Below are 22,356 nucleotides of genomic sequence, written 5' to 3' on the forward strand. Positions count from 1 at the left end.
CCCTCTCGCAATCCAGGACCCCTCAGGGGATGTTGGACTGCCGGACTGAAACCTCCCCCCCGCCCAAGGAATGTAGCAGTGCTGAAGGACCAGGCACAGCTCTGCTGTCGCTCATCCCGGCCCCGCTGCACCTGCTGCTGCCACCTGGTGGGGCTGCAGCTGTGCTCGCCAACCATGAACCCCGCTTCTGGCTGAGTGGCGCTCCTGCTGTGGGAGCGCACTGACCACCAAGGGGCAGCTCCTGCATTGAACGTCTGCCCCCTGATGGTCAGTGCGTGTCATAGCGACCAGTCGTTCCAGTCATTCCATTGTAATGGTCGCTTAAGCTTTTATATATATATAGAACAGTGGTTCTCAACCTTTCTAATGCCACGACCCTTTAATACAGTTCCTCATGTTGTGCTGACCCCCAACCATAAAATTATTTTCGTTGCTACTTCATAACTGTAATTTTGCTACTGTTATGAATCGTAATGTAAATATCTGTTTTCCGATGGTCTTAGGCGACCCTGCTAGCGGTTCTCAACCTGTGGGTCGCTGCTGTAGAGCCTAAGACCATCGGAAAACACAGAAAGGTTGAGAACCACTGATATAGAAGCTCATAGAAAAGAAATACCGGACCTGCTTTGTTTCTCAGCATAACAATAAAAAATTTTCATGGTAGCATCCAAATTATGTCAGTCTCCTGAACAGATCAAGTCAACTTATTTTTTAGCTTTACTCATCACATTCTAATGGCGAGTCTGGGACATGAAGGATTCTTTGTGGTAGTTTACATGGAAAAATAGCTTTCATTTATTGAGCACTCACTAAATGTGCCAGGCATTCTATTAATTGCTTTCCATACATTATCTCTTGTCACATACAACTTCATTAGAAACGTTTTACTATTCCTATCTTATAGATGAGGAAACTGATGTTTAAATGTAGTCATTTGCCAAGGTCACTCAGCTACTAACTAGGAGACCTGAGGTCTGAGTCTAAGGCTGTCTGAGCCCCTGCTCTGGAGCTTCACAATAACACTGGTGTTTTTAATTGAATGGGTCCATGGGGACTTATTTCTGACCAGAGAAGCACACATCTTTCCCAGTCACTTCAAAGCAAATACTTTCTTAGCCTTGAACAGTCTTGATCTTGATTTTTCTCAGATTTCTCCCTTTAAAGAGATATATAGGGGGTCCTCAAACTTTTTAAACAGGGGGCCAGTTCACTGTCCCTCAGACCTTTGGAGGGCTGGAATATAGTTTTAAAAAAAAACTATGAACAAATTCCTATGCGCACTGCGGGCCCGGGACGAGTCGGCTGCTAAGCAGGACAGGCAGCGGCACCCGGCGGGCCGGATAAATGTCCTCGGCGGGCCGCATGTGGCCCGCGGGCCGTAGTTTGAGGACCCCTGGTAGACCTAAACCCAGGCAAAATGACTAAGTCACATGTGCCCCAAACCCTTTGCTTAATTACACCTAATGAGTGGCCCTTTCAGACCTTTGGTTCTAGGCACTTAGCTGTCTCTTTCTTATGTTTGCTCCCAGGGATCGGGGTCCCTAAAGTTGCACACATGTTTTCCCAGTGAACTTTTGTCCTCTTTGAAAACTGCATTCTGTTCTCCTTTATTAAATTCCAGCTTTCGTGACTAATAGGCAGTGATAAGCTCCAGAAATGTTTATATGATAAATTAAAGTGGGCAGAGCTTTCCGCTAACAAATTGCTTCAAGATAGGACTCAGAGGCCTGCGTGACGAACTGTCTCATAAATGTTAGCATAAAATGCATGCAAGCTTCTACCATTTCAGCTTGGCCTTGGCGTAGGGGCCTATTGTTTCAGGGACTCTTGATCCGGTTCTGAGATTCAGCCTATTTCTCAAAACTGAGGCTATGAGATTTATGAGTCAGTGGGAAAAAGTAGGTGTGACTACTTCTCAAACCTGCTTTGGAAAAACAAACAGGATGTGTTTCTCTCCCTATCTTGCATGTACCTGTAAACAAGCCATGTAGTGGCTGGGCCTCTGAGCCAGGGGTGTAGCGACTTCAGACTGTCAGGTTTGATGATTATTTGCTTTGGGTGTTTCAGAAGTTCGTGTTAGAACAGAGCCACGTTCCAAAATCCTTATTGCCCAGAGACCCAGATTAACAAGAGGCGCTCTAGACAGCAGGAAGGTGTTTGTTTATTTTATAAAGTGGAGGCATGTGTGGGTCTGGGTCGTGTTCACAGCCATAAAAGAACGTGAGGAGTGTTAAGTGTGACTTCTCGGGGAAAAGGGGGCCGAAAGCCTCTGTGATTATTATTTTTGGAGGAGTAAATATTTCAGTAGAAAAAGAAACTCCTTTTGTACCAACTCTCTCTCTGAGTTTTCTTGGCGCATTTTAGTATGTTCAAGTAACAGCTGAAACCCTGTGCTAATGGGAAACATCTGGGAGTTGCAAAATTAGAAATTTCAGATTCTGGAGAGATTTGCTGTTTGGACAGGGGTGTCAGTTTCAGCTGAAATTTCCCTCCATGGGGTCTTTTTTTTCTTTTCTTGTGATTATAGATTGTTCAGTCAGCTAATGATGTGATGGAGAAACAGGGTACCCTTGGTCAGCCTTTCCACATAGGCACACTTTTTTCACGAAAACTGCACTTTCTTCTTCAGCTATTTGTACACCTTATCTATATTCTTACCCAAGGAGAACAGATGGAAAAATTCCCCTGACCCTTGGAATTTGACTCAAACCATTTTCTCCTGCCAAAAAGTATCTTATAGTCAAAGACACTAAAGCAATACATGAGATTCACAAATGCCAGGAAGAAAAAAATACTAAAGACAATTAGAAACCTATTCCAGTATTCCTCTACGTTAATGGAAGCCTGTCTTCTAAAGGGATTCGTGTTTTACAAACAGCTCCTAAAACGTCCACAAGAGAGACAGGAGGACACTGGCTTCTGACCTGCCGCCTACACTACTTTTATCACTTCCCATCTCATTGGCATTGTTTCATCTCACCAAGACTTAGTACTCTCAGGTATAAGTGAGAAGTATCCTTGCCTCCCAGACACATGGTGATGAGTGAATGGTGTAGCATTTGCAAATTTTCCCAATGGGAGCTGTTAGTCTGTTTGGGCTGCTATAATAAAATACCACAGACTAGATGGCTTATAAACAACAGAAATTTATTTCTCACAGTTCTGGAGGCTGGAAGTCTGAGGTCAGGGCACTGGCATGGTTGGGTGAGGGCTCTCTTCTAGATGGAAGACTTCTTGCTGCATCTTCACATAACAGAAGGAGCTCTTACATACGGGCACTAATCCCATTTATGAGGGCACCACCCTCATGGCCTAATTACTTCCCAAAGGCCCTACCGACAAATACTATCATACTGGGCATTGGGATTTCAACATCTGAGTTCAAACTATAGAAGGAGCTAAATAAATGTTAGCTTCTTTCTTACTTTTTATATATGACAACTGAGATAACAATGACATGACTTAACCTGAGGCCAAAGATCAGACCCTCAAGGAGTCAAGACCAGGCCTGAGGTCTGTGGCCTCACATCTGGAAGGCTCCATTCCTTGTCTGGGTTCAACACCAGTTTTGCAGAGTTTGGCTCAGAGTGGTAGTAGACTATTCCAAAAAGTCATGGAGAGCAAAAGACTATGGGTGATAGGAGCCACTTCACAGATGCTTTGTGTCATTAGTAGGATTAAAATTAATGACCACACAGGGAAATGATGCCACCAAAAAGATGAGCTTGACTTTCCGTGTAGACACCCAATACATGTTTGCAGGATTGAATTTAATGGAGTGGCCCTGAAGACCAGAGAGTTTTTCAGAGTGAAAAGGAAAACAAATAATTTTCTCAAGTTAGAGGTGAACCCAAATATGTAGTCACCCTACCTGTGAACCATGGCATGAAATTCTGTATCTCATGGAGGGGATCTAGCATCCATTCCTATGACAAACATTTCTTAGGTTCCAACTTAAGATATATGGGAGGCCTCTTGGTGACTGTCATTGTGTTATTTTATTTAATGTTCATACCAACTTAGTGAGATGGATTTAATCATTAAATTAATTATTAAAGCTCCACTTTAGTATTAAGCAACCGAGACTCAGTGAGGTTAAATAATTTGCCACGGTTGCACAGTGAATAAGGGTTAGACCTGAGATTTGAACCCAGGTCTGGCTAACTCTAGATTCATGCTCTTGCAGCTATTCCAGAGATACCTATGGGTCTTGCTAGATTATGTCATAGAATCATAGATTTTTAAAGGTTATCTGTCTATATTTTTCTGATGAGGAAACAGGCTCAGAGAGGTCTAGTAACTTTCCCAAATCACAAAGCTAGGTATAGTATGGTAAAACTTCTACTGCCCTGGCTTAACTGCTCTATTTCCATATTCAGGGAAGGAGAGGAAGAAATAGACAATTTATTCAGAAATCTTTTTTCTGAAGTGGATATGAGGTTTATAGGGCTGTATTAGGGAATCCAGGGAAATCAATGGGAGTAGAGGATATGGTCGCTGCCTATCTGATGCTTCAAGTCTACTTGGGGGAAACCGTCCCACAGCAACAAGAGGGAGAGAAAGTAGGAAGGGAGGGCCCAAAAGCCCTAGAATAGGCATTTCATACCCAGCTTGTACTCTCCTGCTCTGTCGTTTATCCATCCTGGGCCTGCGTGTTCTGTGGTTCTTCCTGTCTTCCAATAATGTCTCTGTCTCTGTTATGCCCAACTGTGCTGTATTTTTTCCTGCTTTGCCTAGATCAGAAAACCATACTGGATCAGAGGTAAAATCTTGGTCATTCTGTTTCCCATGTGCCCACCACAGTGCCTGGCACAAAGCAGGGTGCAAGAAGCCTGTGCAGGCTGCAGGTCAGTTGTTCACCTCAAACATGAGAAATCCAGGATGTCCAGCCCACTCAGAGGTCCACCCATAGTCACATGGGCAGACGTCACTGTCCACACCATTACACCTCACTCCAAAGCCAGGAGAACTCCTCAGCACCTGCTATGTAGGAGGGTCAGAAGGAAAGGGGCCTCCAAGGGGGCAGGGAGGGGCACATACCTATTCTTTTGTAACATCGCACCTCAGAGGGAGACAGAGTGGAAACAGGATGGGCTGTCTGAGGTCCAGGAAATTAACTGTAGTTATTCAGTGGGTTCAAATAATCAAAGGTTCCTCAAGACAGAAAGCAATAGCAAAGAAGGACTGTGAGCCACCTGCCACTCACACATTCCCCACTTTAGTCACACTCCCCCGAGGACTTTTCAGAGAACCAGGGAAGAAGGTGATTTTTAAGTTCCTCCAAGGCCTGGACAGTTACCTGTCTTCAGCCTGGCTCTGCCTCACCAGGTGCCAGCTATGGAGGCCCGGGGACTTCTCACACCTACTCTCTCCTGCTGTGCTATCTAATCGGGGCTTTAAAAATAGCCTCTTGCAGGTTTTCAGAGGACAGGTTCCCTTTCTGCCAAAAATGTGTGGAATGGTGGTTTCACGGCCACAATGAGTCTTTGTTTCAGAGTTGAAAGTGCATGTCTCTCCTCCTGCACCCGGCCTCGGTGGCTTGCCTAATGTCACCGACCCTGTTTTAATTAAGTCCTCCTTTTGGTTGGATTTGGTGCCAAGAAGCCTAAATGAATGTTGTCTGTTTGAGAGAGGGGTGTTGTTTTGCAGTTCTATTTCAGGAAACGTCTAAGGGTCACTCCTCTGCAGGCTGAGATAAGGGTTAAGAGTCTTTTTCTCAAGAAATAACATTCTCCTAAGTGAACATTATCTCTGTGTGTCTTTCTCCCCCGTGTAACTGAAGTCTAAAATTCAAGAGGATTTTTCTGGCTCCTGATGGAAACCGGAGATAGCGATATAATTTATGGGCCTTTGTTAGATGGAGGGAATGTCACCTGCGCTTGCCCTTATGAAATTCCAACAGGCGGAGATTTCAGAAATGGACAGAGAAGGAATTGTGATTGCCACTGCCCAAAGCTACTGCGCAACCATTGGACAGCTGGTATATTAGCTTCCTGGGGCTGCTGAAACAAAATACCGCAAAGTGGGTGAAATCTGTAGCAGAGAATCCCTCCTTGCCTCTTCTAGCATTCGTTTGCCAGCAGTCCTTGGTGTTCCTTGGCATGTAGATGCATCGCTCTAGCCTCTGCCTCCATCATCACATGGCATCTTCTCCCCGGGTGTTTCTGTCTTCCCCTCTTCTTAAAAGGATACCAACCATGGATTAGGGCCCTTCCCAATGACCTCATCTTGACTCCATTACATCTGCAAAGACCCTATTTCCAAATAGTCACAGGCACCTGGCTTTAGGATTTTAATATACCTTTTGGGGGGACACAATTCAACCCTTCACAGTTGGCTTGGAGTTTTTCTCTCACCCAGAAAATACATGGATACGCTGTCACTGCCTAGCATAAGTCACCAAAATGAGCTACCACTTAGGGAGCACTTACCTCATGCCAAGCAGTACTCCATGTACCGGATACATATTATTTCATTCCATTCTTCCAGAAGCACCTTGAGGTAGGTATTAGTATATGCCCAGTTTATAACAGAAAAGGAAGGCCCAGGTCTGTCTCGTTTCAGCACCCATGTTCTGAACCACTCGGCATACCCAACACATACAGCGAGTGCCTGTTGTGTGCTTGGCCTTATGCTAGGCTCTGGGGTTACTGCAGTGAATAAGACAGCTGTCTTGCCCTCAGAGATCAAGTCTAGTGGGAGGAGATATGCATTAAAGACATAGTTTCCTAAGAACCAATTATTAACTCGCAATACCGTAGCTCCGTTTCCACTCAGAGGTTCCTTTCGTCTGCTGTCATTGCCTGAGATCTGTTGTAGGAGCAATGACTGCTGAGACAAAAAGTAGTGAGAATACCCTCAAAGGAGGGCCCTTCCCTCTACTTTCCTTTTTCAAATATGTTTTTATTGCTTTTTTTTTTTGAGAGAGAGAGAGAAACATTGATGAGAGAGAAGCATCAATCATCTGCCTCCCACATGCCCCCTACTGGGGAATCAAGCCTGCAATCCAGGCATGTGCCCTGCCTGGGAATCGAACTGGCAACCTCTCGGTGCATGGGATGATGCTCAACCACTGAGCCACACCGGCCAGGGCCCTCCCCTCTGCTTTAACCAGAGCTTCAATATTTTGTTTTATACATATGGCATCTCAGGAAGATTTTGTTGAACAGAGTGACGAGGTTATGCTGAGGAACAAACAACCCTCAGATCTCAATGCTTAGAACAAAGGTTATTCCGTGCTTCCGCATCCTGTCCCTTGCGGGTCAGCGGGGGGCTGTTCTCTATGTCTTCCTCACTCTGGATCCCGGCTAAAGAAATTGCCTTATCTGGAACTGTACAGGTTACGGTGGCAAGGAAAAAAGAAGACAGTGAATCACACGGTAGCCCTTAAATGCTTCCACCCAAAGGGTCACATCAGCCTGTTCCAGGAGGAACAGCCCATAAAAAACATGACTTTCTGGCCAAGTGAGTTAAGTACGTGAAAGAATAGAGTAGGTGCTCAGTGTGGTTGCTGTGAAGCATGAATCTGTGCCTTCTCTCTCCTGCACTCACCCCAGAGCTCCGTGCAGGAGGGGCCGCCCCACATCCTGACCACTCCTTCTCCACTGTGGTCCATGGGCCCCAAGGACCGTGCATCAGCTCAGAAAGACCTGTTTTCTGTTTCTCAAAACTCAAGTAGGGAAGTCCAAACTTGAGAAAGCCATAAATCAGGTGAGAGATTTATGTTCCCCAAAAAATTTCTCTGTAGGTTCTCTTTAAACAGCAACTTCCCAGGTATACATATAATATAATTTTAGGTATGGACATTTTATTTACTCACAACTTTTCAGGAATATGCTGATTATTGAAAGCAGGGCAGGTATTCATTTAAGCTCTGGATTCCATAGGGTGGCAGCTTGCCATGTTCGTTATATATACTCTTTTTCTTCCATCAAGTTCTAAAATTGTTTCCCTGAAGTAAACAGGAAAAACTTGGGGAAAGTCATCAGTAGCTAAAATTATTTTTGCCTTTTTCCTGTTCCAGTTAATAGCTATTAAGAGGGAGAGACTCCCACGAGTGCCCCTATCCCAGATGCCCATCTTCACAGCCCCGGGAAGCAGTGAGGGACGCTCTGTTCTAATCACTCAGAGGAGTCATTAGCCCTGACGGATGCTCTGGTTACTTTAGCTCACTGCAAGATGCTCAGCGCTCTGGGATCCCTGGGGCAGCCTGGAATTCACTCCAAAGCTGGAAGTGTTTCTCCGCCTCAGCAGAGCCAAGCCCAGGGCTTCCTGGAGCTTCCCACCTTCCTGCCTCCCTATGCCCCAGAGTGGATAGCATCATACCAGCTGTCTGAGGCTTTGCCTCACAGGGCATCATTCATGCTGGGGGGTTGGCACCTTCTCAAGGAGAGAAGATTGAAACAGACCCAGCTGTGGACTACAGAGAGCTCCTTGACACCTAAAATACTCCCCCATGCATCCAGAAAAGGCCGCCAGGAAACCAGACGGAGGGGCAGCCTCTCAGAGAACCTCACTGTAACACCTCCTCTCCAACGTACGGCTTTGGGCCAGGTCACACAATATTAAGATTCCCACGTCTACTGAGCTTTACAGGGTACAGAGTTTTCATGAATCTGCCCTGATTGATCCTCAGAGTTGCTCCACAGTGAAGAAGGAGCCATTGTTCCCATTTTACTGACGAGAAACTAAGGCATGGGGAGGTGAAGTGTCTTGACCCAAATCACATACCTAAAGAGGCCATGTTTTTGGGATCCAAGAGACCTGTGTTTGAATCTCACCTCTACCTTCACATCTCCACCACTTAATCTCATCTATAGAATGATGGTGATGCCCACCTGATAGTGAGGTAATGTATACAAAGGGTCCCCAAAACAGAGACACTCAGAACAGCCAATTGGGTAGGTGGGTGGATTGGTGGATCAGTGGATGGATGGATAAGTGAATGAATGGGTGAGTGGGTGAATGACTAAAAAAAAAAAGTAATTTAGGTAACGAATGAATATTGCCCTTTTGTGACTTACTTTCCCTCTCAGGTTGCCTTTGGTCTTACCCACATTGAATATTAGCTCTTTCAGGGAACATGGAAAACTTTTTAATCCCAACTCTGCATCTCCAAAGTTGCCCCCAATCAGTGACCCACATAATTAAAGATTTTCTACCAAACTTTATGACTGCCTTCCTGTTTCACAAAAAGCACATGTAACTGTCAAACAATGGCTCCTGACAACCATGCACATAGACTTGCTATGATTCTAGTTAAAATAGGAATCAATAATTAGCTACTAACATTTACTGAGCACTTATCATGAGCCAGGTACCTCACTGGGCATCTTGCCAGCATTTTGCCTGGTGGTAAGACTCCAGAACCTGCACCCTTAACCACTACACCAACTCAGCAACACTGAAAGCTGCCATTCACCGAGTGCCAATAGACACCATAATCAACTCTTTAAATATGCATTGTCTTATTTAATTCTTATAACAAAGGTGTCATGTTCTTCATTTTACAAATGAGGAACTGAAGCTTTAGGAAGGGGAATAACCTGTCCATACCACACAGCTAGTGAGAAGCAGAGGCAGGCTTTGAGCCCAGGTTTGTGGTTGCAAAGCACAGACATTTAACCCCAAGTCTGTGCTACCTTCCATCTGCCATTTCTCTAAAGCTTCACGTGAGTCGCTTGCAGCCTCATCGCTTTCAGTGCTTTGTATTGTTGGAAATCACTGGACAATCCCATTCCAGCCTCAGGAATTCCCACTGGTCTGAGGTCTCAGGGTGAGACTGAGCCAGTGTAGGTAGGAACACCTCTCTGAGCACCTAGAGTTCTTCCTGAAGCCACTAAGAAGGAGTGCAGAAGAATGTCAGCCTCTCTCACTGGACCAGAACCTCATGGAAGCAGAGATAAAAGCCAGCCCCCAACACAGTGTCCCCTGAGTGAAAAGTGGCTAACCCTGAAAGCAGGTTGCTCAGGGCTGATAGATCCTCCCTTCCCCCAACTGGTGGGCGGAGTATCCCTGAGACATTGAACCACCAATCAGTGCATGTGGAGTGCCCTGGGCCCCACCCCTTCCCGTTCTGCCCTGGGCCCCACCCCTTCCTGTTCCTCCCCTCAAAAGGCGTGTTCACAGCTGCACGTGTTGCTGTCTCCCCAGTCTGCGAGGCAGTCTGGCTGGGTCCTTCTCCTCCTCCTCCTCCTCCTCTAATCCTGGTTTTTCTACCCTCCTCCGTAATGAATCTCGCTCGTTAGTGCAGAATAAACTTCCTCTTTAAGATGCCTTGGTCTCCGACTCCCGTTTCCTGTGCCTCAAACCTTACAAGGGCCTTTAAGAGGTTGTCTTTCCTGATAGTATCTTCTTTCTGAGCTGGTCTAGATGCAGTTCTGCCAGGAAATGGGCAGCTGGGCAAGAGAATCCTGCTGGAACCTGTAATCCATGTGTTTATAATCATAATCCCTCACTCTGCACATTTTACTTCCTCCCCAACATGCATCAAAGAGGCATCTGTTAGGTACATTTCACTCCCTCTAGCTTGTTTGTGGGGAACTAGATCCCCAGAGAGAACAGGCAGTCTGGGTCAGTGGAGAGAGCACTGGACTCAAGACCTTGGGTCAGGCAGATTCTGCTGCTTATGAGCTGTGTGACCTCGGACAGATAACTTCACCTCTCTGGATTTCAATGTTCTCATTTATGAAATGAAGTCTTTGGACTAGATATCTCAAAATCCCCACCCTGGGCAATCCTTTTGGGATCATTTGTAGCTGCAATTTAGATAATAAATGGAAAAGCACTTTGAGACATGATTAAAAATTTAAATACATTTCAAAAGGTGTTATTTTTGCAGCATAATCTCTGCAAAGCATAAAATTATATATGCAAAAAAGAGGAAAAGGGTCTTTTGAAATTTAGTAGCTCAAATTAAATGTAAAAAATATTTATCTTAAGCGTCCCTCCTCCCTCTCCTTATCTTTGACAAAGAGGGCCTATTTTAATGTACCAGATCATTTCTGTAATCACATTTTTCCTATGTTTAGAATTAACCTCAGCGGAACTTTGCTTCTAAGTAGTGCCTGGATCTTACCCTTTAACCTGTGAGCTTTTTGCTAAGTACCACTAAGTACCTCTGTCTGGTAAAGGGAATGTTGAGGACCGGAGCTATTTAGGTGAGGGACATTTCCAGATCAGGGCAGTGTTACCGGTAAGGGCTTCAGGAGGCTGGGAATGTGTCATTGGGATTAATTAGTGTGGGTAAATGACTTCCCCAAGGTCACTTGGGTGATCAGTGAGCCTGGGGCTGGCACTCCTTCCTCCAGTTCAAAAGAGTTGGCTTCCTTGTTAGCATTGTTGTTCCATGTATCTAGCTCAGGATGACCTGGGGAAATTGCTTGTGGGTATTAGCGCTGCAGCTGTGGAAAACAGAAACTGGAGAAGATGGGCCCCCATCAAGAGCTCTGCAGGTTGTGCCTCAGAGCAGCAGCTGGTATGGAGATAGAGAAGGTGGTTCTTTAAAAGGCTTATTAGCTCCATTGGCTATCTACCCTTCTGCTGCCACCAAGGCAAGTACCCTTATCTAAACTTCAGGAGGCTCACATGCCTGCTTTTCTCATCCAAGGCAGTCCTTGAAGTTCATGATTACCAACACAGTGTGATTTTCCCAATTCAAATTGCCTGGAGATGATCATTAGAAACAAGTTCCAAGGAACCAGTGCAATGCTTAGTTTTTGTCTTAATTGATATAACTGAACACCCCACAGTCGTTCCCAAATGGCATGGCACCCACATTGCCCCCATCAGTGTGATGGAGAGAGGCCCACAACCCCCAAGGCTAAGGCTCTTAGGATTTCCTCCTCCCTGGCCTGTCCCACCTGCCTTCAGATGCTCATTTCCCCATTCTAAGCCATGGCCACAGCCCAGCCCAGCACCACGCAGCCCAACACCATGATCCCTTGGGCATGATACTGCAGAGCACACATGAAAGTGCCTTCCCTCCAACTTTATCCAACACTTTCTGCCCTCATCCCTCAACCCTCACCCTCAAGCATTAGTATCATATTTCACTTATTCGCTTCTCCACTTACTCAAAAATTAGGTATTGAGCATCTATTATTGACTAATCCTGTGAACAACAGCATGCAGACCTTGCCCCATAAAGTTTACAGTATAATGAGTGGTGGGGACTAGATACTGAACTAAGAGCCAGACAAATAAATGTAGTCAGTTTGCGTATGTAGGGGTGGGGTACTTTAAGAATATGTAACAAGGAGCTTTAGCTTAAGTCATCAGAAGAATGAGTAGGAATTAACCAAACAAAGAGTGAGGAAAGGCAGGGTGTGCCAGGCAGAGGGAACAGTATGTGAAGTGGCCCTGGGGTAAGAAAACCAAGGCACATGGAAGAATGGGAAGCAGGCCAGGACGGCTGATGACTGAGAAGGAAGTAAGGATGAAGTGAAGAAGTTGACAAAGGCCAGACCACACAGTGCCTTGTAGGTAGGCCATGTTCAGGACTTTGGTATTTATTCCAAGAGCCATGAAAAGACATGAAGGATATGTAGCAGAAGGGATAACACAGTAAGACTGATTTCAAGAACATCATTCTTTCTACTGTATAGAAAACAGGCTGGAGACAGACAAGAGGGGATGTCACATAGTTATGGCACTTTAAGCAAGTGATATCAGGATCTAGGACTAGGGAGGTGTTCTGGATGAAAGAAGTGTATGAATGAGGAGCTACTTAGGAAGTAGAATCGAAGGACTTAGCAATGGGTTGTATAAAAGAGAAGAGGGGTTTGGAATTGTTAAACTAGATGTATGCAGGTAATATTCACTGAGAAAGGAAATAGGCTCAGGTTGTCTTGGGTCTTTGTTTTGTCTTGTCTTTGAGTCATAATGGTAGAAGATTAGATCATGAATTTGGTTTCAGACGTGTTAAGTTTGAAGTGCCTGCAAGAAGGCACAAACTACTTGCCATCCTCTGCACCACTCCCCCTCCCCACCCCTAATCCCAGGGCAGAAGACTCCGGTCCACATACGTGGTCTAAACATTAAAACTTCTAAGTCAAGCTAATAAACTGTTAAGTAAAATATGTCCCAGCCTCCTGCTTTTACATATATACCTTCATGATGGTCTGGAAGACCAAGTTTAACTTTAGAATTCTCAGACTCTAGTGGTACAGAGAAAACGGCTCACAGCTGGCAGCCCACTCCTCTTCCCATCCCCAGCGCCATCTCCCACTGCAAGGGACCTCACGCACATGTGTCTGGATACCCCAACACACATGTCCAAGGTCACAGCCCCGGGCCTAGGGGTTCACCCACTGCAGTTTAGTCTGTACTCAGAAGGAGGGACCCAGAGAAGAGCCCCACACAGTCCTTGAAAGCAGCACTAAGGCCATTTGGGCAAAGAATTCTGGGGTGCTGTGTGCCTGGTCCAGAGGGAGGATGGGGGGGTACAGGCTCTGGTGAGCACAACTCCAGTGGGCACATCCCTCGACCTAATGTACTCCTTGCCCTGAAGAGGGGAAAAACTGGAAGAGGACCAGAGCAGGGCCCCTAAACAGTTAAGGCTTTGGGCAGGGTACCCTCTTGCCCAGCCCTATGGGCAAAATTAAGTGACAATGATCCACAGTACTTGCAGTCTTTGCTATGTTCCCAGTCTGACTGCCTGGCTTCTCTGTGTGTCCGTGTTTTGTTTCTCCTAGTGGGCTGTTTATCACCATTCATGACAAGGGCCACCTTGCAACAATGCTGAACTCTTGGCCAGAAGACAATATTAAGGTATGATCCTGCTTTGTTTGCTGTTGCTCTATTGTTGGGTGAATCCTTTCAGCCTGGACCAGAGTCATTCCCGGCTACAAAATGAGCCATTGCAACACTGAAGGCAAGACACTGCTCCCCTTTCCCAGGCCCAGACCACAGACCTGGCACAGCCCAGCATAAATGCACACAGAGCGGAGGCTTGCACTGACCAGGCACCCAGGTGAAACTGCCCTTTATTATTGTTTTAGTGTAGTATTAATATGTCATATTATCCTCTCTAATAAAAGAGTAATATGCAAATTGACCATACCTCCACTACACCCACAAGCCCTGCCCACAAGCCACGCCCACAAGCCAATCAGGAGCAAATATGCAAATTAACCCAACCAAGTTGGCTGCAGCCACAGAGAGAGCAGGAGGGAGGCTTGGGTTTCCCCGGCAATGGAGGAAGCCAAGCTTTCCACCTGCCCTTGCCAGCCTAGGCCTCCACTCAATGCTACAAAGTTCCAATGATAGAAGATAAATAAATCCCAACAAAAATGGTGGCAGCCACGGAGCTGGAGAGAGCAGGAGGCTAGGGTTGCTACCAGCGATGGAGGAAGCCAAGCTTCTGCAGCTCTGGCCGGCCTAGGCCTCTGCTCCAGGCTACAAAGTTTCAATGATAGAAGATAAATAAATCCCAACAGAAATGGCTGCTGCCACAGAGCGAGCAGAAGGCTTGGCTCTGCTCCAGGCTACAAAGTTTCAATTGTAGAAGATAAATAAATCCCAGATACCAGGGCCTCCTCTTGGGTCACCAGGGGGCATGGCTGGCCTGCAAACCACCACAGGCCCCTCGCCCAGGCCGCCCCATGCTCCAAGGGAACCCCCACCCTGATCCGGGACACCATTCAGGGCAAACCAGCTGGCCCCCACCCATGCACCAGGCCTCTATCCTATCTAATCCTTCTATCTAATAAAAGAATAATATGCAAATGACCATCACTCCAACACACAAGACGGCTGCCCCATGTGGTCAAAGATGACTGACCCCATGTGGACACAAGATGGCTGCCACAAGATGGCCAGCAGGGGAGGGCAGTTGGGAGAGACCAGGTCTACAAGGCAGGGCAGTTGTGGGCAATCAAGCCTGCAGGGGAGGGCAGTTGGGAGGGACCAGGCCAGCAGAGGAGGGAAGTTAGGAGCGACTGGGCATGCAGGGAAGGGCAGTTAGGGGTGACCAGGCCTGCAGGGAAGGGCAGTTAGGGGTGACCAGGCCTGCAGGGGAGGGCAGTTAGGGGTGACCAGGCCTGCAGGGGAGTTCAGTTAGGGGCAAACAGACTGGCAGGGGAGCAGTTAGGCATCAATCAGGCTGGCAGGGGAGTGGTTAGGGGGTGATCAGGCTGGCAGGCAGAAGCGGTTAGGGGCAATTAGGAAGGCAGGCAGGTGAGCAGTTGGGAGCCAGCAGTCCTGGATTGTGAGAGGGATGTCCGACTGCCTGGTAGGATCGGGCCTAAATGGGCAGTTGGACATCCCTCAAGGGGTCCCAGATTGGAGAGGGTGCAGGCTGGGCTGAGGGACACACCCCTCCTCCCGTGCACAAATTTCATGCACCAGGCCTCTAGTTTATATAATAAACAGGATATAATATAGAATGCAAAATGTGTGTTAATTTAAAAATATGAAACTTGCAGCTTTGTAGCCTCCTGTTGAGGGGCTCTGGCATCTAAGGTCATTGTCACTTTTACAAACAAAATGGGTGAAGCAAAAATGCAAAACATCTGCTGGCTGCTTGGTGAGGGCATTTCTGGCACAGGAGCTGGAGAGGGGCTGGAGCTGACGGAACGAGCCCAGTGTGAGCACCTCTCAGGGCCAATGCTGGCACCATCCTGCCTCCTTTGGGAAGCTGGGACACTCCATGTTTCCTCACCAGCACCTCTCTCCCTCTGACCCTGCAAGTTCCCTGAGCCACCCCACCTCTCTCCACCAGGCCCCACATACAACTTCCCTCTCCCTACCTCTCTTTGTGTCCCACCCTCTTTGGCCCTTTGGGGGACTGGTGGCATGAGTACCAGAGCTGGTAGGACAGGACCTTGGACTTCAGCCCCACCCCCATGAAGAGCTCATTTCATCCCCTCCGTCTGGCTGTGATCTCACCCTGTGCCCCTTCTTCCTGCTTATCTGCTTAGGCTCCAGTTACACGCAGACCTTGGCCCTGCATGTTTTGGTCCCAGTCCCAGAAGAAGCAAGATTCCAGGGTGTGCCCAGGGTGAATCTATAATAAGGTCTTGAGGGCATTAAGGGAAGGCAGCTCGCTCGATGGGAAGTTAACTCCAGCCTGCCCTACAGGGACATGCTGCTGAGGTCCTGCAAATAGTCTTTCCGCCTTCTGGACAGTCCACCATGGCGAAACCTTGGGCATAGCAGGCACTCAGTAGGTGCTTGCTGAGTTGAATGAACTCAGTTGACGGATTTGACGAGCATCTTTCATGTGCCAGTCACTGTGCCAGGAGAGCCGCAGTCTCCACTAACATACACGGTGCCTTTGTGCCAGTTACAAGGAATTAGAGAGAATGACAAAAAGACATCTCCCCTCAACCAGTAAGAAAAAGGCGCTCCTTCCTCCAGGTTGGAACGGGGGCCCAGGTTCCAATTGCTCCTCCTGTCAGGACACAAGTTCCAGAACTGCACCCAGGGCCCTGCTGTGAGGATGAAGAATGAGAAAAACACACACACTGGCCCCAAGTTCATTCACTCCAGTTCAGAAATCAAGTCATAAATTCAAACCAGAACCTTCGCTGCTAAATATTTGTTGGCTTCAACAGACATTTTGAGAACCTTGTAAGTTCTGAGTGCTAACTACTAGAGGGATGGAGACAGCAACTGTGATTTTTTAGACAAAGAGAAACTGGGGCTCTGGAGTCACTTAGGAAGAGGTGGGACTCGAACAGGCCTCAAATAAAGAGGGACACCCAGAGCCTCTAAGAAAAGTGTAAGTTACATGAGCAGATCTGGGCCAGTGCAATTTATTCAGTTGCAGTCAACAACCATTTAGTAAATATCTACTCAGTAAGAGTTCCCAGGGGGTTTTGGGGATGGAGATGTATAAGCCCATCCTCAAGGAGCTCCCAATCTAGGTAAAGAGACCTGGAAACAATTACAGTGAACTGTGTCTATGCTACCCAAGAGAGGAGCCTGGGGACAAGGAGCAGACGGCGTGGCTGGCTGACCACTGGCCCTATGGCACCCCAGAGTGGATGAGTGAATGCCTGGGGGCCCCTCCTCCCCTCCATCCTTTATTCCCATTTCACTTTGGAGGAATTTCCAGGTCAGCCCCAGTAACTATGTGGAAGACTCAGCTCTGCCCTTGCAATCAGGCCTGGGTTCTCATCTACCTTCCATCTACCTGCTGTGTGTGAGAGAACCTCTCTGGTCTTTGTTTTTGTATTGGGAGGATTAATTACAATAAAGTCTGTATGAGACTGAAGGGCTTGTGAGTGGATGGTGTCATCGCTGGAGGAGGAAGTGCAGGGCAGAGACCAGAGGCTTAAGCACAGCCATGGAGGCGCCCCTTACCTGGGAATCACAGGCCACAGACAGGCAGCTGTCCGAATTTGGCCCCAGACAAGTTTGACTTGGCCCTCAGTGGGGTTTTTTTTAAATTTTGACCTTGGAGGCAACATTCTAAAACCAGGAGACTTCATTTCAAAAACAAAACACTTGTATTTTTTTTCTTCTCTGGATAAGCCAGGAACTCTGAATATTGCACCTACAGTTTGGCACGTAAACAAGTTAATTAAGGCTGATTGGGCTGCTCCTAGCTCAGTGGTCGGCAAACTCATTAGTCAACAGAGCCAAATATCAACAGTACAACGATTGCAATTTCTTTTGAGAGCCAAATTTTTTAAACTTAAACTTCTTCTAACGCCACTTCTTCAAAATAGACTCGCCCAGACCGTGGTATTTTGTGGAAGAGCCACACTCAAGGGGCCAAAGAGCCGCATGTGGCTCACAAGCCGCAGTTTGCCAACCACTGTCCTAGCCTATCCCAATCCCTTCCCTGCCCTGTCCACCAGCCTATTACTCGTGGGTCCTTCCTCTTTACCCAGGGCTGCTCTTTCAAAGGTTCAGAATGTCCCAAGCTGCAGTCCTTCTTGTTAATTGGTGTGTTTTCTCCAGTTGCCTCAAAAAGAGGAGCTGAAGGTTTCTCTTACTTAGGTAGGGAATCTCTGCTTATTATACCTTTCATGGTACTTTGGATCTGACGCCAATTCCGCCTTCGTTATTTCATTTCATTCCCACAATCACTGTGGAGTAAGGAGTGCTTCTGAAAACCCCTGATGGGGTCCTAAAGCATGGCAGGGGTGTCTGCTCAGATGAGCAAGCTGAGGTTACGTGGTTTGCCCGCAGTCGCAGAGCCCCACTGCTCAACAGAGGTTTTCAAGGCACAGGTATCCTTGGACCCTGGTGTTACTGGCTACTTGGCTGGAGGAAGGGGTGATTCAGAGGAGCTTCTGAATTGGCTTGGAAGATAAAAGATGATTTTCTGTGGTTTCCCAGCCAGAAAGCAGAGCTGTGGACTGAGATGTAAGAGAAGTAGGCTGCGAGGGAAATGAGGCCACAGCCCAAGGCAGGGGACATGAAGTTCTGTAGGCCTCTCTTGTGCAGGGAGGAGGAGGCGCGCTTGGCCGCCCAGAGCTGTCCAGCATAAATCACAAAGAGGGGTGAGAATTGCTCTTCTGACTCTTTCCCACAGCAGCCATTGCCCAAGCCAGGAGGAAGACTCAGCTGAGAAGAGCCCTCCTCCCCAACAGCTTTCCCAAGCCCCCACATCTCTCCCTCCTCCCAGTCCCAGCAGCTTCTGGAAGGAGGTGCTGGGTAGTGTAGCCAAGGGAGCATCCTTTGCCACTGGGCACCAGCCTCTGAGACATTTAAACTTGGACCAGATACAAGTACCAAGTGCCCACCTATCCTGTATGGGCCGACCATGTGCTAAACCCCACTCTACTCAGTATCAGAAGTTGCATTTTCTGGGAAACAGTTTGAGATGGAAATTAGCATATTGGGAGCATATTAGGGAGTACTCACAGGATCGACACCTCTAGAAAGGTAGGAGGCAGGGTAAAGCAGAGGGAGAAGGTAGGCTGAGTGAGGTGTTGAGGAAGACTCAGCCAAGCCCATGAGGAGGCTCTGAAGCTCAATGGCCCTTCAAAGTCATCCTGAGTTGGGGCAAGAGAGCAGGTCTTTATCCCTTGCATTCATCAGTTATTAGTTGCTGCTCTTGGAAGGAGGCATGACTTTGGTCAAGGTGGCTCTCTTCAGGAAAATCCCAAAGTGGGCTGACAGCTAAGGGTACAATAGGGAGAATAACCCCTTTATTTCTGAAAGGGGCTGTCTATAACACATCACCATATCCATCCCATATGGCATTCTGCTCAGGGCTTTACATAGATTAACTCACTGACTTCTTCTAATCACACTCTCAGAGGTAGGGATTATTATCATCCTCATTTTATAGAAAAGGGAGCTGAGAGGTTAGATTCTTTGCTTGTGAGGAATTGAACCAAGATTTGAAACTATGCCATGGAAAGAAAGAGAAGAGGAGGAGAAAAGGAAGAATGAGGAGAGGGACGCACACCCAGTGCTGTGGGCAGCCCAAGACCATAGATAGAAGTCCAAGGAAACCAGAGCCAGAGAAAGGAGTCTTGATCCCCAGGTTAGTCTGGGGTTAGCCCCATTGGGTGGAGGTCCGAGCTGGGTGGACAGAGGAAGAAGCTGGCACGCCATGCCCCTGGTCATCTGAAATGCAGAGGAATTGTGAGTTGTCAAAGCCATCCAAACAAGGAAACTGTGGTCCTGTACTTTACTGATGGTCATTGCTGGGCTCTACAACCCCATGATGCTACTTGGGTTTGCCCTCAGCCTTTCAACCTCCACAGCACTAGTGGCCCTTGTGATGTCATGAAAAATAGGATGCAGCCTCTTCTCTCTGAACTTTTCATTTACACCAGGTCTGAGTTCAGTCCCACAGAGAAGACCCTTTGCTGTCTCTGGTAGCTCTATCACATTGTCCACCATTTATTGAGTGCATATCACTTTGCAGAGACCAAGTCAAGTGCTGCAGAATCAAAGATGACAAGACCTGGTACTTACTCAAAGAGCTTAGAGCTACTAAGAAAGACTAGGAAGCACACAAGAAAGCAGCAGGTGCTGGGGGGGTGGGGCATGTTATGGGAATTCAGAGGAGGGAGTGATAACTTCCAGAAGGGAAGCTTCATGGAGGGAGGTGCCTTGAAACATAAAGGATGGTAGGATTTAGATCCAGGAGATACAGGGATTGAGAAGTAAAATGGCATGTACTCGAGAAAGTACAAACCTCATAAAAGGTAGGAAATACTTTAGTTTGGATAGAGCATGGAGTGGATAAAGGGAAAATTCAAAAAGCAGATTAGATGGAAAGCCTTAAATGCAAGTCTAAGGTGTTCGAGTTGTATTTTATAGGCATCAGGAGCCACTGGATGTTTGGGGGCAAGAAAGTGACAAACCTGGCTGTGCTTTGGAAAGATGGAATAAAATGGAAGAGGGAGACTCTAAGACTATTGAGACCAGTTCGGAGACCACCAGTCAGGTGAGGGATGGATGGACTGACCCAAGGCAGGAGCAGTGTGGATGAAGATCATGGACCAGATGAGAAAAATATAAAGCAGATCAAAGCAGCAGAACTTGGTGACCAATTGGCGGTGGTTAACTAATGACAGAGAGCAGTCAGAGCAGACTGAGCGGTTTTGAGCCTGGGAGATAGGGGATAACAGATGGGGGGAGGACATCTGTAAGTAAAAGATGCAGAAGTAAAAGGTTTTAAAGACATAAAAGGGAAAGCGAATTCCTTTGATTAAGGATTTGGGGAGTGTGGGAGACTATTGGACATCCCAGTGTCAGTGTCCAGGAGACTGTTAGCTTAGAGATGACAAGTAGAAGCCACTGGAATGGGTGCAGAGTCAAGGTTAGAATGCTGTTGAGCTTCACATGGCTAGCCTTATGCAAAGCTGCGTTTGCCAAACTCTCCCTTTCATTTCTCTTTCATTTACTCATTTCACAAATATTGCATGTTTTTTCAGTAGTAATACTAAACTAGAAAGAGATGAAACAATTTAGAATTCTAGCATATAATCTTTGCCCCGATAATCATTATTATAATTCTAAGAGCAGCACCATTTACTGATCACTTACTTTATACAAGGCACCGGGTTAAAATAAGATATATTATTTCATTTCATCTTTACAACAACCTGATGAGTTGGGTATTGTTATTACTCCCGTTTTATGCAAAATTGAAACTCATAAAAGTTACCTGTTGACCCAAGATTACATGTGGCAACTCATCAAAGGGCCTAAATTCAAATAATAGTTATCAGACTCCAAAACTCCTGGCCATTAACCTTTAGGCTAGTTGGTGAGATAAAATCTGCATTTTTAAAATTATTAAATAAGAATCCAAATGCTATCACCATCAAATGTTTAAGTAGTAAGTGTGGGGCTTGGCAAGCAGTAGGTACTTAATAAATGTTTGTGGAAGGCAGGCAGGCTGGAAGGGTGAAAAGGCCAGGTGTGGGGTAGATATAACAAGTTCTGGGAGAAAGTACATTCAATTGCAATGGGCAGGATTTGCACAACTGGGAAAGGGGAAGGGCCTGTCCCAGGGGAATATAGAGACTGAGCGGTCAGAGATTATTGGTGAATTCAGAGTGTGTCTAGCAGTGAGTGAGGAGGCCAGTTTGGCTGGAGTAGACAATTGTGTACGGATGAGTAGCAGGAGATAAGTTTCAGAAGGTATATTGGATTTAAGTCATTAAAGAGTTAAGCATTTTGGACTCTATTTTATGGACAGTTAGAAGTCACTAGAGGTCTTTGAGCTTTGGAATGGCATAAGGAAAATGGGCTTCTGAGACAGCAAATTTGGCATTATTTGGCAGGAGAGATTGGCAGAAAGATGACTCTGGTTGTGAAGCTGTTGCAATAACCTAACCATTAGTATGGTAGGATTGAGAGTGGATGACAGATCAAGGTGAGCCACTCCCTCTGAGGAGCAGGAATGCAGTCGAGTGTCCTGGAACATACCATACTGGGAGGGCGTCATGGCATCTCTGGTACCATCTTGAAAGGCCCCAGAGTTCTAGAGTTAACACCATGGAGGAGTAGTTGATTTAACTCCATGTCACTCACTGGCCCTCAGCAGAAAGAAATTCTAAGGGAATGGGAACCAGAGTAAGGAAGCTTTGTTTAGAAGAGATGGTAGATAATTAACCAGAATTTAACCCCGGGGCAGCATGAGAGCACAGGTTCCACCAGAGAGAGTTGCCAGGGGGAGGTCAGAGGGAGATTGTGAAGAGGGTGGCCCTGAGGCAAGGCAGAGCTTTGCCAAGAGCACAGGTGCTTAACCCAGTTGAATGGGATGGTAGAAGGAGCCCAGAGCCAGGAACCCAAAGCCTGATTAAAATCACAGCCTGCCACCTATACAAGCAAGGTGCCCTTGGTAAGTCATCTAATCTTTCTGAGATAACTAATGTGGAAACATCAAGTCCAGTACCTTGTATAGAATATGAAGGTCTATGAGCTTCCGTTTGC

At 46.8% G+C, this 22,356-nt stretch overlaps 1 protein-coding gene across 4 annotated transcripts in view; it reads left to right on the forward strand.

Moving 5' to 3' along the window:
- ME3 (malic enzyme 3) overlaps positions 1 to 22,356 on the forward strand; it is a 196,550-nt gene that overhangs the window by 115,535 nt on the left and 58,659 nt on the right. For all 4 annotated transcript variants that reach the window (XM_080687267.1, XM_080687266.1, XM_080687268.1 and 1 more), the window contains one exon: positions 13,695 to 13,770. In XM_080687267.1, coding sequence (XP_080543393.1) covers positions 13,695 to 13,770 — 76 coding nt within the window. The remainder of the gene's footprint in view (positions 1 to 13,694; positions 13,771 to 22,356) is intronic.

The sequence above is a fragment of the Plecotus auritus genome (genome assembly GCF_963455305.1).
Source record: "Plecotus auritus genome assembly, chromosome: 9".
NCBI classification, from domain to species: domain Eukaryota; kingdom Metazoa; phylum Chordata; class Mammalia; order Chiroptera; family Vespertilionidae; genus Plecotus; species Plecotus auritus.